The 15,729-nt window shown below is 51.9% G+C and overlaps 1 protein-coding gene across 1 annotated transcript in view; it reads right to left on the bottom strand.

Annotated features, from left to right (window-relative positions):
- The window catches only part of Polr3b (RNA polymerase III subunit B), a 97,749-nt gene that overhangs the window by 16,266 nt on the left and 65,754 nt on the right, over nucleotides 1–15,729 (bottom strand). The window contains exons 20-23 of the mRNA XM_004623858.2: nucleotides 14,338–14,547; nucleotides 11,841–11,999; nucleotides 10,446–10,563; nucleotides 8,053–8,195 (exon numbers count right to left, since the gene is read on the bottom strand). Coding sequence (XP_004623915.1) covers nucleotides 8,053–8,195; nucleotides 10,446–10,563; nucleotides 11,841–11,999; nucleotides 14,338–14,547 — 630 coding nt within the window. The remainder of the gene's footprint in view (nucleotides 1–8,052; nucleotides 8,196–10,445; nucleotides 10,564–11,840; nucleotides 12,000–14,337; nucleotides 14,548–15,729) is intronic.

The raw sequence follows: 15,729 nt of genomic DNA, 5'->3' as shown, positions 1-15,729 counted from the left end.
CGGTTTTTACACAGCTTTCCCATGAGCAGTTGAATGGTCTGATGTGATAAATTTGCATAGTCTGCAGCGTACAAAGGACTGATTAATTGAAACCCTTACAATGCTTCTGGAAGCAGCTATTGTAAAACAATAACCATAGGAACTTTACAAAATATACACAGCTAAATATGTCAAGAGCTTAATAAAATGTGTTGATGCTAAACTATTTGGAAACAGAATTGGAAATTTTTATTCTGGACCATAAAACCCTAAATACCCTAATTTCAAAGCTTTAGTTGGATATTTACTGAAAGGTCAGAGGGTTACAGGCTAGCCACCCAGGACCAAATTTTACTCTTAAAAAGCAATTTAAATAAAACCTTCTTACAATAAGGTATCTGTAAGGCAGAATGACCCTGATTTGTAATATTAAAATAAGAGTTCTGGAATTTCTTTTTGGGCCCAAACTCTGAGGGCTTCTTGGCTACCACACACCTTATCTTGAGCTCACACCGTTAGCCCTGTCCGCCCCTTTGGCCCTCCCACTTAGAAACCTCCATTCATGCAGGATCAAGCAAAGCGGAGAGCAAAGACACCAGACTGTTTGAAGCTCCGGTCTCGCAGAGAGGATTTTAGACAGTCTCAAGTGCTACATGAGTACAAGGTGTCACTGATTACTTTAAATCAGGATCTTTTCACTCTCCCAATTTTGAAAAACAATATAGAAAAAACAAATAACAAATGAAAGTCTGGCAAAACTAGTTTTAAACCAGGCCTTGTTTAACAAATAAGCTTCCTGTTCAGCTTTTCTGGCATCCATGAATAAATATTTTCTTACTTCCCACACCCCCTTTACAGCGACTGTGTAAGCATTCTTTAATGTGCTGGAAAGTTGGGGTAGCTTTTATTGAGAAAACATTCAATCCAATTGGAATGGATTTTTTAGCAGGTTGCTTAATAACTTTGTGCAAGATGGAGAAAAATGACCTTACGGGGGGACTTTTTTGGACATCAGGGGCCCAAAGCTGAATCCTCAAACAGTTTTATCTGCATGCGTGTGATTCTTGTTGGCCAAAGACAGATATACCACACCATTAAGTGTCAAAGCACTAAGACCAGATTTCTATTTCAAAACAAAGGCTGACTCGGTCCACGTCAGCTGGCTGGCTGGTCTGGGGACACAGGCGGGGCGAGCGCGGCCATGATCTCAGATGTGCAGTTATTACGAAGCTTCGGTTTGCCTGGACAAACACTCTTGCTCAAATACAGTTTCTGCTCTCCTCCGGAATACCGTTGGGTGTAGCTGCCCATTCTGTGATCCACGGGACCTTTGTTGGAGGTGCTAATCCTTTTTCACATGAGAGACCGAGAAATGCTCTTTCAGAGAGTGATATATTGCCTTTTTTCTCTCTGCACATCAAAGGAGCCACTGTTTCCTCCCTTGTGAATGGCAGCAAAGTCGGAGAAAATTTAGAAATATAATTTGGTTTTAACACTGATGTGAAACTTAATATGGGACTTCTTTAGACTGACATAACTTTGCTAAAGAATTAGAGGCTAAAAACCAAACCAAACAAAAATGGAGTACAAAATCTGTCAACAAGTGGACCAACCATCAGACAGAACAAGGTTCGCGGTGAACAGATATGACCCTGATCGGTGCCCTCCACGCAAAGGTGCCCACGAGCGGGCGCCCACGAGCGGGCGGCGGCCTTGGACGCGTGGCTTCTACCTCAGGAGGAACTCGAGCTCCGACCACCATCCCAGCAGCACGCAAGGGGCGTGTGCGCGCCCTTAGACCGCCCACAGAGCTGAGCGTGAAGGTCTGAGGAGAGGGCACCGAGCACTCCAGACCCTCGTGCCACTCCTGCTTCCCTCTGGAGCACCGGGGCATCCAGCGCACAGCTTCGAGCTCCGCTCTGAGGCACCTACGGGTCCAGAATGCCAGGAGAAGAGGACGGGAGTGTGCCTGAGGCCCGTGCCAGGGGAGTTGCAAACCAAGTCAAGCCGGACTCTGCCTTCATGAGCATGCGCACAGCACGTCCACAGCTTTGGCCATCACGGACAGCTGACCTTCCCCAACGTCTGACCTGCTCTCAACACTCCGATCGAAGGCTCAGCCTTCTGGGGTAGTGGACTCACTGCCACTTAGCCATGAGCTATGTGACCGCCTTGCAGACCCCGGGCCATGATTCACTGAGATTCTCCATCTCCTCAGGCTGGGGTCAGAAGCCGCAGTGGAAGCAAGTGCTGGGCGTGACTTCAGCCTGCTCCTCACCCTGGGTGGGCTTTATCTTTTTCTCCTTCCTCACCAGCTGGCTGTCTGCCTGGTCCCCTGTCCACTGTCAAGGGCACAGAGGCCTGTCACACTGTCCCAGCTGCTGGTGCTCATCTCACCTCTGCAGTGGCCATCCACACGGGGCCCTGCCACTGTGCACTCGGGCTCCTCAGGGTAGGTTCTCCAGTTCCTGCCCACCCATTCGTCCGCGCTCGCTGGACCGCCCCATATGTGCCTTCACACACAGTACCTAAGTACTTAACTACAGCTCTTCAGCACCCTCTTCCCATTGGCTGTGTGGAGCTGCTAATTACCCTACTACCTCTGAAGTGATCAGCCTGAGCCACAGAGACACTTATGTTGTGTGCAACCAAATTTTTTAAGTTTCCTCTGTGAGAGGATATTTTAAGAGGCATTAGGCACAGAAGTGCAATCTACACATTGTGCATAGACAACAAGAATCCCTAAGGACAGCTTTATTAAAGAAGACCATAAGCGCAGAGAATCAGGGGATCTGTAGGACCATGCTACCCTCTGAATGGCAAGAATGACAGTGCACCATTCCAACAAAGGGCAAAGGAATGTCCAGAAAGATGTGCTAATCCAAGACAGAGTTTTAAACTGTTCATAGAGAAGATACATGCAAACTTGCAGAATACTATGAAAGGCAAAAGAATACGTTTTCTAACCAATGCTACAATTTAAGTGAAGGTTGAGTTCAGCTGCTCACTGGTCCCATCTGGATGTGAGTGGACCAAAGCAGCGACACACAGGGCAGTGCCGTGGCTGGACACACTCGGGTGGGACGCCAACACTGCGCACGCAGCCAGCTCACCTGGTGCCATCACCAGCACGGAGTGGATGTGCAGACCACATTCTCCTCAGCACTCGCCCCTTCCCAGGCTCTGCCCTGTCCCTCCCTAAGGGCTGGGCCAATCACATGCCTGCGCCTGCACACAGAGTCACCAGGGCAGACAGCCCTCAGCTCAGTCCAGGGCTTTCACTAGGCACCTGCCTGCTCTAGCCAGGAGAATAAGGAAAATGGCAAAGCTGAGGGCTCAGAAATCGACCTTCCATGTCTGTTCACATTCTTAGGAGCTTGTGAATTTGAAGCAAGGCTACTAAGCCTAAGAAAAGGATGGATGAGAGACGTGCAGGAATGTGGTGCCCGGAGGCTGAGCGGTGACGCGCTTTTGGAGAGAGAGAAGCCCCCTCAGTGAGGCTGAATGGACAGGCAACATGCTAGAACCCAACCCCAGCTTCCAGTCCTGCCTCTGCCACACCGAGCTGCGCCAGGCCAGCTACGCTCCTCCCTAAGCCTCAGCTTCCTCATACTAGGCAGCAGGAACAACAATGGCTAGGACCGGATAGGTCACAGGACGCAACAGGGGGGAAAATACCTGTCAACCATTAATGTATGAAAAGAAACAGACCACAGACGTGGGGATAAACAGCAGGCAAGTAACTCGCAGGTTACCTCTGGCTCCAGCCTCTTCATGGAGCCCTCGCTCATGGAGGACTTGCCATTATCTCTCGGCCAATGAGCACAGAAGCCCCACGAAGGCACAGGGCCTTGAACAGCCCAGACACTCCGGAGGTATTTCATAAATATCTGCATGAGTAACTGCTGTGTACGCAGTGTCAGCCCCGCGAGGTCCCATTCTCCATCCCGAGGCCAGGAAACGTCCCTTCTTACTGAGAGACTGATGAACAGGACTCACACCCATGGGCAGCAGCAAGCATGGCAGAGGACACGGAGAGGTACAGCCCAACACAGAGAGATCAAGTACAGTCTGCGTGCTGCACAGTGGACTTCAGAGCCCTGCCCCGCCTGGATCCGAGGCGCGCTGACAAAGCAGCCCTGCCTCCACCTCCCTTCACAGCCCAGCCTCAGGCACCACTAGAAGACCCCAGGCGCCAGCAGTCCAGTTGTTCTCCGTCTGAGCACCCTACAGTGGCATTCATGAGGCGCTAACCCGACACCGTACTTCCAGATGCAGCACAGGGTGCTTGAGAGTACCAGGCATTCCAGCCTAAGACAAAAGCAACCATGAAGGAGAGACCTGATCAAGACAGGCCATGTTCAGGCAGTGAGAAGGTGGCCCCAGGAGACAGAGGAGTGGGCCTTCCGGAGACACAGCCCTGGAGGCCACCTTGCCCTGGGCTTGCAGCTCCAGAGGTGAGGAAGCATCCTGCCCTCAGAGGAGACAAGCCCTATCTGGGGTGCTGCTACAGATGTGGCTCGCTCAGCAGCTTTTCAGGACGGGGGTGGGGTTGAATACACAGGAGAAGGCGGCTCCCTCAGCTGCCTCCCATCAGCGCCACACAGCACCCTAAGGCCTGAGCTGTGGAAGCAATGGGGGTATCTGGATGGCCAGTTCCGCACACATCGCAGGAGCTCTCACATACCAGCCACCCCAAGTCCCCACGTGGAGCAATGGCGGCCAGGTGTCCCAGGAAGATCTCACAGTGCATAGGGCGGGCCCTCACCCTTCGGATCACACAGAAACAGTCTGGAGCCTCTGGCAGTAGGAATGAAATTAAGCAAGCAGACAGACAACCCCTCCCCACAAATAAAAACCCAAAAGCCAAACCTAGAGAATTATGATCTTCAGGGGAAAAAAAGAAGTTATGTCAAAGGAAGCGCACTCATACAATTACTTAGCTTGGGGGTAGACACTATTTACACAGTCATAATAATGTAATCGAAATAATTAATGGGCCCCAAATTGCATGGAGGGCGTAGGGGAAAGAGAAAAGTGCTGGCCCTCACAGCCTTCGAAACAGGAAACCCATAGGAAACACCTACAGTGACTGAATTACGTGTCTAAGAATACTCAGAAACATAAAGGCACAAATGAAATCGCTTTGGGGGAAAACGAACTGGACAATCTAATTTTTTAGCACAAAGAATCCTTCCTTTTTTGAGGTTCTGTTTGATCCTTTAAACAGCGGGCTTGATGGCCCATGCCTGTCATCCCAGCTCTCTGGAGGCTCAGGCAGCAGGACTTGGCTACAAAATGAGCTCACGATCAGCCTGAGCTGCAGAGCAAGACCCTGTTCCAAAAAGACAAGAAAAAAAGTCACGTGCAATTATTATTTGATTAAATTATACTGAAAAGAAACAAACGGCGTCGCTCCGAGTGCCAGCCTGTCCTCCAGTGGCTCCGTGGCCGTGTGCACGTCCTCTTTCCTCTCTGCTTGGGTCTTTCTCTCCGCACTTTCTCTAGGTCTGATGAAGCTGCTCGAGAGAGACTACCGAGGGACCCTGGGCTAATCAAGAGGCTTTTACCCTTGGATTAAAAGCCATCTGGAAAAGGAAACTGAGCCAGACAAAATCCTGAGCACCAGTGAAAGGTCAGCAACCCCCAAGGGGACCGCTCAACTTCACACAGAGATATGTAAGCCCGAGCCCCCAGTGAACAGACCCCTGAAATCTGCCGTTTCAGGTCACTGTGCCTTAGAGGCCGCTGCTGTTGGGACGTTAACCCCATCGCGCCCATATTTCTCATAGAGGCCTCACTAACTGGCGGCTCTGCACTTCAGCAGCACTGCAGGGCTTGTGAATGTGCATCAGAGCCTGAGGACAAGCGACCACCAAAGCTCCCTGACATTGGATTCATCTGTGACTTCGGCCGTGGCCAACTCCCCTTCAAGGGTGTGTTACAAGAAAGGCTTCCCCAAGCCTCATGGGGACGCAGGGATCGGGGCTCTGGCCTGAAGAAGCTGGCAGAACATGCCGGCCAGTTCCTGCTCTGCACAACACTGACGCAGCCCAGACCTGAGGGGCTGGCTGCTGAGAACCCCCAGACTGAATCATGCAGCTGTTCCCTTCCGGAAGCTGCCACACCAGTGTTTTCTAAGGAGACACCAAGTTCTGTTCTTGTCCAGGGAAGGAGTGAAGGAGAGAGACAGGGACAAGGCTGCAGTTACCCAAGAAAGACTCGGAGTGCAGCTTGAAGCGCCAGAACGAGAGAAGAGTGCAAGCAAAGGCTATTCTCACTGGCACGCAGCAGAAAGCAAGTGAACCTCAAGGTATTTTAAACAACATCCAGGGGCATCAGCAGCCTCTCAAGGAATTGTGGGGCTGGCAAGATAGCTCAGCAGACCAAGTGCCTGCTTTGGCAAGTGCAGGGATCAGGGTTCGATTCCTGGTCCCCCATGCCTTGTTGGCCCTGCCCCTAGGGCATGCTGAGCTGGCAACGGAGTCTGGGCGTGGTGGCACACACCTATTATCCCACCACTGGGGAGGCTGAGAATAGGAGGATGACTATGAGTCCAAGCTGCATACTGAGACCTGGCACAAAATACAAAAAAAAAGATAGACCAAAATATTCTGGCTCTGCCAACTGAGCTACAATGTTACTGATGCAATAGTATCAGAGCCTGAAGTAGTTTCATGGGCAGAATGGCGGCTATGTGTGGATTTCTTTGACCAAATGTAATACCTAATACACCTGCTTGGTAAATGAAGTGAAAATCAGCAAGAACACGGGGCGCAGTTATTGCCACTGCATTAAAAAGAAAACATTATGCTGCTTTATAATTTAGAAGCCGTGGGAAGAGTCAAGCTTGAGGAGGAGATGGACCTCAAATGCGTGTCAAGAGGACACAGCGGCTGCAGCCCCTCCCAGAGCACTGAGGAGGGGCCAGGCTGAGGCCAGCTGCTCTGCAAACAGGAGCTAAGGACTTAGTTAAGAGCTCTGACTTCAGAGCCAGCTGCCTGGGCTCAGAAATCAATTCTGCCACAAACTGTGTGGCCCCGAGCATGCTATTTACCTCTTGTGCCTGGTAAATTGCTGTAAAATGGGGCAATAGCAGTGCCTCTCAGGGGCTGGGGAGATGGCTCAGTAGAATAAGCGCTTCCCTGGCAAGAGTAAGGGCCCGAGTTCAATCCCCGGTTCTGCCAAATCCTAGGGCCTGTGAGACTCATTAAGTTAGCCCAGTACCGAGGACACCGCGCACTCAGTGCTGCCAGATCCACAACCGATGTCCGTGTCCTTAGAGGGCTGGCACAAGGCAAGCCCAGAGTCCAATCCTGCTCTTGGATGCGCTGAACAAGACTGCATGGAGTCAAGTCAACCCAGAGGGGTCGGAAGCTGTCACAGCTTCTGAAATACCAACAGCAAGCCACCGAGAGACGAGTGGCCAGCAACCCTCCCAGAGTCTCCCAGAGGGCTCAGAGCCGCAAGGCACAACCGGGTGGGGCAGCACATAGCGCTCTGGGAAGGTCCAATTCTGGGAGCTGCTGGCCCGACTGACTGCTGCAGGCAGGCCTAAATCTACTTGCCAAAGAAGGGACTGGAAAACCCGGGATCTTCAGCGTGACCTCTTCTGATACCTGACCCAACAGAATGTACTATGATTTGAAAACATGTCTGAGAAAAAGCTGCGCAGTTTCTGAACAGACACACATACTTCCTTCAACAGGCACACTAGAATAACGACCCCTTTGGGCAGCGCACGAAAGACACAACAGCTCAGAGAAGCAAACCCAGCATGTACTTATGAATGCCATTAATATATAAAGACTGATCTAAGAAATAAAGCAGTAATTTTGGTAATAATGTAATTGTCAAACACACTGATTTTGCAGCAAGGGTCTCATCGTGCAGTGTAAGCTGGCCCTGAACTCACAGCGACCCTTCTGCCCAGCCTCCCAAGTGCTTGCACGACAGGTGTGCACTACCACACCCAGCACATACCCAGTTTTTAATAGGAGGAAGTTACAGAACATTTCTAACGTATGGGGTTAATTCGCCAGCACCTCCAGCTTCCTAAGCAAGTGCGCCTACCTTTCTGCCCATGACGACTGCTGAATTTGTCCCCGATCTCTGGGCGCCTTGTCTGTCGCAGCAGCATCTTGATGAGAAACGCGTCCTCGGCATTGGAGGAGATCATCACTTTCTCAATGTACGAGTCGGTGGCCCCTTTGTAACTGGTGGGAGGAGAAGGTCACTAAAATCGGGCGTTGGTCACACACACATCTATTTAATCCTACCACAAAATGTTTTGGCATTTCCTTTCTGGGCTCTGGATAAAGACGTGCATTCTACATGCTAAATTTACAGTTACAGGCACAGCACCGTGTTGTCCTCACAGCAATCCTGGACTGGGAAGCCCACGTCACAGGTGAGGCATGGTGACCACTCATGGACATGACCCAGCTTTGAGCTGGCCATCCCTGGACAGCACCCCATCCCCTGGGGGAGTCCCTGAGAGCCAGCGTCCTGCAGTCTTCTGAGGGCATGGTTCACAGGTCTGTGCATGGATGGAGTGGGCGGGCCTGCAGGTGCCTGCACTCACGGTCAGCCTTTCCGGAAGGAAGGGCATAGGGGTGCAGTGCCAGGGTGGGGCTGGTGGAGGCAAGGGCTGACTGTGTGAGCCTTGTGCTGCCTGCCCACAGCCCATCCTGTCAGGGTGTTGCTCCATTTATTTCAGGAAGAGGAAATCTCCCCAGGTCCAGCGAGAGCGATAGCAGCAGCAGGAGGCGGCGGCAGGTCTGTGCAGCCAGCAACCACTGCAAGGGACCCGGGAGGGAAGGCGGACTGGGGCTTGGTGGAGTGATCACGGTGGCCCTGAACACAGCCTGAGCCTGCTGTGCAGCAGACACGGGTAGATGTCCCTGGAGTCATTAGTGATGAGCACATCCAGACCAGGCACACAGTTCAATGGCCAGGACGAGGCCAGCCCAGGCCAGGGAGGAGGCGGAGCACTAGATGGGGACCAAGGAGCCCAGCGAGCCTGATGATGTGGCGCCTTGGGGCTCACTTCTGAGTGTCTGCTGTCCCTAGCCAGGATGCAGGCCGCGAAGGTGGGCTGCTGTGGCCTTGCTCTACACCATCCCGCCATGTCCCACCCTTCCCACAGCTCCGGAGTGACAGGAACACAGAGGCTGTGTGGTGGTACTCTCTCTGGAGGAGGCAGGGATGGCACAGAGGGAAGGGAGCGAGCAGAAGGCAAAGAAGGAGAAATGGAGGAGACTCATCCAGGAGCCGCGTGGAAGGGATGGGACTAGGGCAGCAGCCAGAAAGCAGAAGAGTTACCCCTTTCCTCTGACACCAAGGAGGGTCTGGGCACGCTTCAAGCTGGGGGTGGGGGCGGGTACCCAGAGGAAGCAGGCAGGAAGTGGGGGAGGACAGAAAACAAAGTAGCAGAACTCCCTCTCCAAAGAGGCCAGAGACAGGAAGGACCAGGAGGAGAGCAGGAGGAGCCAATGCTGACGCCGACAGCTTATGCTCTGGGGCTCCGGGCCAGGTCTAGTCCTTCCCAGGGTGGTGTGTATCCTCCTCACAAACAAGTCCACGGCTCCTTGGCTCTGTCACATTTAGCACAGTGCTGGAGAGGGCATGGACCAGGACTGCAGAAGTTCAAATCCTGCCTCTGCCACTTGTAGGTGTGTGACCTTGGGAAGTGACCTAACATCTCCTCCTGGCTACCTCATGTTAATGAGCTCTAAGATCACCCAACTTGGGGGATAGTAGTGGGTATAAGAAATGCTCAAGGAAGTGACTCAGATCTCCGTGGTTGCTGCATCTGGGACTCTGTACAAGGCCTCAGCTTCCACCAGCAGCATTCCCTGCGCGGGTCCTGCCACAGAGGGCCTCGCCCTTGGGTGTTGAGCAGGTTTCTAAACTGCCAGCCGGCTTTGCCCTCATGGCCCTGCTAACCTCGCCCACCCACCTGCTCCCCGATGTTTCCATCACAGTGGTAACCCCCACAGGCACTTCCCATTCACTGTACTTTAGCACTGAGAGGATGTATGTTTAGATACAAACATGGCAGCTCTTTCGTTGCATAAAGGATTAAAAAGGGCCACAGGAGGGAACACAATACCACCGCGGGCAACTGGAGACGCCACACGTTTTTCAGCGTCTGAGACACAGTTCTGATCATATTGCTCTACAGAATGGATTCTCCATCCATACCGCAGCAGCAGCACTGCCGGGCAGCGCGACCCTCCAAATCTGGCGCCTCGAGGCCTGTGCCCTTCGCCTCGCCGTCCTTTCACCCAGGGCCCCACCCGTGGGTCCACACCTCATGAAGCCGGTAAGCTCTGGCATTCCCAGTCTGGACTGAGGTTCTGCACCGGGCTGCACTCGCAGCGGCTATTTCTTGTGCCTCGGCCTGCAGGCCTCCTGCGTATCTCCCACCCTCTTGCACGTCCTCCAGGCACACCTATACCTACGTTATGGGGACATCTTTGTACTGCGGCTGCTGGCCCACACTGCTCCCTTCCAGTGGGATCTGCGTCACGGTGGGCATGGACTTGTTCACAAGCACCTGTTTGTTTTCCACTTTCTCGCCTAAAGAAAAGATGTGTGTTAGATGTACGCTATGTGTATGATGAAGAGACTGCTGGGGACAGGCTGTGCGCTAAGACCTGGTCCAAGAGACTCTAGACACGGGAGATGGACATGGGGCCCACAGGGTGGGAACCAGAGTCCACAGGTTCATATGTGACTTCACAAGCCACTTAAGAAAAATTATACATCAGAGCATGGTGTGCTCTGACTAAGAAACCAAGAAACTGGTTTAGGAGACATTAACAGATGTGCCACATTAACAAGAGACGTGCTGCCTCGCTCCAAAACTTTTGCACCGTCTGAGGGTGTCAGAGCAGGTGCTGATCACATTTTATTCAAGCTGCTCCTCTGGAAACAAGTCACAGGCACTTAACTGGGCCCATGAGGAGATCAAAGCACTCACTGGCTTGGCTGTTTTCCCCATGTTTGCCCACGACTGGCTACAGCACACTGGGTGCCGAGGTACCAGGCAAAGGGATGACTTAGCGTCCACCCAGGGTGCTTGGCTGGGTTCTCCTCACCCTTCTCACCCTTTCGCCACACTGCTGTCCACTGACCTGCTGACTTTGTCACAGTTCTGCCCTCTGCTCGCACCCTTCTCCTTCCCCTGGACTCCTTCTGCCCACTGCACTGGCCTTCCCTCAAGGGCTTCTGCTTCAAGCTCGGACATCTGGACACACCAGTCCTCCTGTGCAGAGCATCATGGCCCTGACCCATAGCCATAACTGATTCTCTGATCCCCAGCACACTCTGCTGGGTGCCTGCGCTGACCCTTCTAACTACATAAGTCCTCTTGCCATGAAATGGCCTCCTAGCTACCCATGGGCCCTGGACTGGCTGTAACTGGCCATGTGTCCCATGACCCTGGTCGAAGTCAGCCTCCTACACCAGGCAGTAGGACCCACGGGGGGAGGGGGAGGGGCAACGGAATCACACTCGTTAGGAAGAAGATTCTAAAGCTGTCTGCAAGGAAAACGTTTGTAAGTACAGAAACATCAGTGGAGACACAGGGACAAGACTACATTCACTTCTCTTCTAGTTTTTCTGTGATTTAAAATTATCACCAGAAAGCTTAGAGTACACTATTGCTGTGTAAAGATATAATATGCAGAAAACCAGACTGAAAGAAAATTTGCCAAAAATGACTACACTGGTTGAGTCTAAATAGTACATTAAGGGCTTCTTTTCTGCTGTTCACCAACTATGCAGAAACGTTGTCCAATAGCACTTGCAATTTCAAAAAGTATGCACTGAGATTCATTTTTAAAAGGTTTTACCTGGAGAACAAATACCATCTGCATCTAAAATCTCATGTCTCCAGATGGGCTTCCTGGTGGCGGCGTCCAACATGGGCCCCATCACTTTGTCAAAAGTCTGGTTAGTGTACCGCTTCAGTGTACACTTAGCATTTTTGTATACAAGGCACCGCCCAAAGCCTGCAATAAAACCAAAATGGTCAAACTACTAGAAATGCAAAACTACCAGAAAACACGGATTTGTGCTGTGCCACAATCCCCCTACCCGTGCTTGCAAAAAACAGAAACTACTCTACTTTCAGATCATCTAGATTGGCACTAAACCACCTGTTACCCCTAAAAATGGTGCAGGACTCCTCCCTCCCTCCCTCCCGTGACCAGGTGGGAGGCTCCACTGCTCCAGCCCAGCATCCGCCTGTGTATGCTGGAGGAAGGAAGAGACCTAAGGGTGGCACTGGGTGCTTTCTGAGCACAGAGCCACAGGGTATCAGAACTGGGGAGCACCTCAAGGCCAGCTGCTGACCCCTCTTTTACAGGCAGTAGGAGCGAAGTCCAGAAAAAGTAGGCAGTCAGTTGCCTGCAAGCGGGCCGCGCAGAGAGCACCCGTGGTGGGCGTCCCTCCGGTGCGCAGCTTCTGTCCGCTTCCCTGGAAAGCTCTTTCTGTAACGGTGACATTCGTGAGTGACCCGCAAAAAGGAGGCAAGCAAGGAAACACGCAAACAGACGACCGTCTCTCCTAGAAGAGCGAGACCAAAGAGAAAGCAGGGCCAGATGACTTCACTGCGAGGGAAAGTGTATTTGCCCTCAAGATTACTTTCAGCACAGTTTTAGATTGGATTCATCTAGCAGATGAGGGAAAACCCCAAGAACAACATTAACACATTCCAGATGGGGCCATACTTCGCGCGTCCAGCTGCCAGGCAACTCTGAACCACTGCTGGTGCGGGCACGCCAGTGCCGTCAGTGGACCGGGAATGGGCACAGGTTTTCTGCCAGGGGTTCAAGCTGGGGACAGAGGGAAATCTGTGAAGGGGGAAGGCTCAACCACCGAATTTCCCAACCGTTCAGGAGTAGTGACCCAAAGGGCTGTCACTCCTTCAGTGGGAACTGCCCTTAAAGGCTCTGCGTCTCCACTGGCCCGGCAGCTCGTGTGTCCTGCAGAGCCCCTCCCACCCCTTCCAGATAGACTGAGCGTGCGGAAGCTCATTTAAAAAGGAACCCGTCCCAGGCGAAAGGGCCGTGCATGTGACTGTGAAGCCCTTCTCCCAGGAGCCTCCATGCGCAGTGGGGCACTTTCAGGAAATCAGAAACACGAGAAATGAAAATCAATGCAGCACAAATGGCTTTCTAAATAAATCCTGTGTTCTCATGCAAGTTTTCAAATTTAAAAGTGACTGCGGGAAGCAGTGGATTCCTACGACTGGCTGAGGTGCAGATGTCTGCAGGCCTCTGAGCCTGTCCGGGTCGTCAGCACAGCCGCCTGTGCCACAGCAGAGTGCTAGGGAGCCGCGGGCTTGGGGGCACTGCAGGACCTGCAAGTGCCACACAGCAGCCACTGACTGCAGCACGCGGGGCGCCGTGTGCACTGCAGCTGCACAAGGGGGGAAGTGCGCTCTGCTAAGGGCAAGCGCACAGGGATTCTCAGGTGGAAGCTCAACAACAAGGGGACAGCAGACGCAGATCGCCCGGTACGTCACGGGGTTTCTGACAGCCATCACCGATCTTCAGATTTCCACATAAATGTTACCAGTTAATCAGAAAGGAAAACATCTAGTTTTAAAGTATGGCTGTTGTCATTTGGAGGAAAAAAAGAGGCATAAATTAAGTGCAGCCAACATTAACACCAGTGACACATGGCTAGGAGTGTGATTACGGGTGCCTAGCAACTAGCGGAGGGGAGGGAAGGCAGAGCGGGCGTGCGCCTGGGGATGGAGGGGCAGAGCGCATCAGACGTCTGCCCAGAGCAGTGGACAGCGACATGCAGGGCACAGGCACCTGCAGAAGCAAACTGTCAGGAAGCAGAGGCGGGGAGCGCAGAACCCCAAGCTAGGGTTTGTCTATGAATGCTAACTTCTGTTATTTCATTAAAGAAAAGTACGCTGGGTTACGGCAGCAGGGCATAAGCAAGTACTCGGCCTTTCCATCTGATTACTGCCACTGCTTCCTCCAGCACGCTTGCTGTTGGGAAGTTACTGGGTATGTACAAAAACATTTCAGAGTGTTTTCCTACTGAACTGTAATTCCTACGGAAAATAAACAGATTGTTAGGCTTTTTTCCCTTTGAAAAGAACAAAAGATCCTCCAGCAGCACAATCAACAGATCATCTCAACATAACAATCAAAACCGCCAAGGACCCAAAGCCACCACTAAAAGGGAGCTGCCCCCCCGTGGTGCAGAACTGAAACCACCGGAAACTTCAGGGTGTGACAGTGATTCTGACCCGCGTCCTTCATGCGCTGCTACCTGGTTCTACAAAAAGCACTTCTGGCATCAGTCAGAGCCTTGGAAATCTCTTACCTCTGTCCAAGGAAGCCTTGTTTAAAACGAGAGCATCCTCAATATCGTAGCCACTGTAGCTCATCACAGCAACTGTCGCATTCTGCCCCGCCGGCAGCTTCTCGAAGTCTATCAGCTCAATGGTTTTTGTTTTAACCATGGGTTTTTGTGGATATGCTAGTAGATACATGAGAGTATCGATTCTGTTTCGCTGGTTGTATCCAATGGTACCTGCATTGACATTGGAGAAAATAAAACCCAACATTCCATTATCTGAAATAATTAGGTAGTATTTAATATAATAAGCACATTAACTCCACTAATTTGAATAAGAAAAAATTTCAGTCAAGAATTGCAAAAGACTTTCATGATGATCAATAACTTTTTACAGTCTTTTTTTAAAATGTATTTTAGTACTGGGTCTACAGGGTCTCACTATACAGCTCAGACCCGTAGTGATCCTCCTATTTTCAGCCTCCCAATTGCTGGGATTATAGGCATGTACCACCACACCCAGTGTCAGCATGCCCCAGGGGCAGAGTCAGCCCAGCAAACAGGGATTGAGCCCTGGTCCCCGGGCCTGCCTAAGCAGGCACTGTAGTCAGCTGAGCTTTCTGGCCAGCCCTACAGTCATTTTCTAATATAATTTGTCAAATTATACTTGAGTTCTACACATCTAAATAACTTCAACATTTGGACTTAGACTCGCTCCTGCTTGAGGGGTTCTGGAGCTCCTGGGTAGCCTCCATGCTCGGCTGCTACACTCCAGGGTCACTCCTGGCCGCCAGGGAAAGGGGACCGGCTCTTTAGTCTCACACTCAGCAGCTTATACACCGACACAGTTCACAAAGTGCCAACAACTGCCGAAGTTACACATGAAAAGGCAAGAGAGGAGGTGGGAACAGAGTGAGGCAGCGGCAATCAGGTGAAGGCAGAGAGCTTTACTCATTAAACATTCACCCAGTACCAAAAACAAGATCCTCAGGGAGCGCTCAGGCCCCTTCCTGTAGGCAGTGATGGCAAACCTTGGAGAGCTTTCAACAACGCAGACAGCTGGCTGCCACCCTAGTGCCACAGATCCTCACCCCAGCTCTGCACAATCTGGGCAGAGGCAAATTGGGATGGTTCTCCTCCCTGCCTGACTGGTCCTGGGAAGGCTCGGTAGCTGCCACTGGGAATGAGGTCACAGCACTAACCCTTTCCATCCCCACTGAAACATGCAGGGAGTTGTGGCTTGCCAAACAAAAGTTCCCGAGTCTCAGGCTTGTTTCACACAGCTGATCCTGCAGAAACCTGAGAACTGGAAGCCCAGGCTGGCCCTGTTGCCCAGGCTGTGTGGGCCACCATGCCCCTTTACTGACGCTGCCTTGAATGGCTGAGAAGGAAGGGGTGGGCATGAGGAAAAGCAGAGCA

The sequence above is a fragment of the Octodon degus genome, unplaced genomic scaffold (assembly GCF_000260255.1).
Source record: "Octodon degus isolate 3935 unplaced genomic scaffold, OctDeg1.0 scaffold00004, whole genome shotgun sequence".
In the NCBI taxonomy this organism is placed as follows: domain Eukaryota; kingdom Metazoa; phylum Chordata; class Mammalia; order Rodentia; family Octodontidae; genus Octodon; species Octodon degus.
This window is presented reverse-complemented; position numbering and strand designations above follow the sequence as displayed.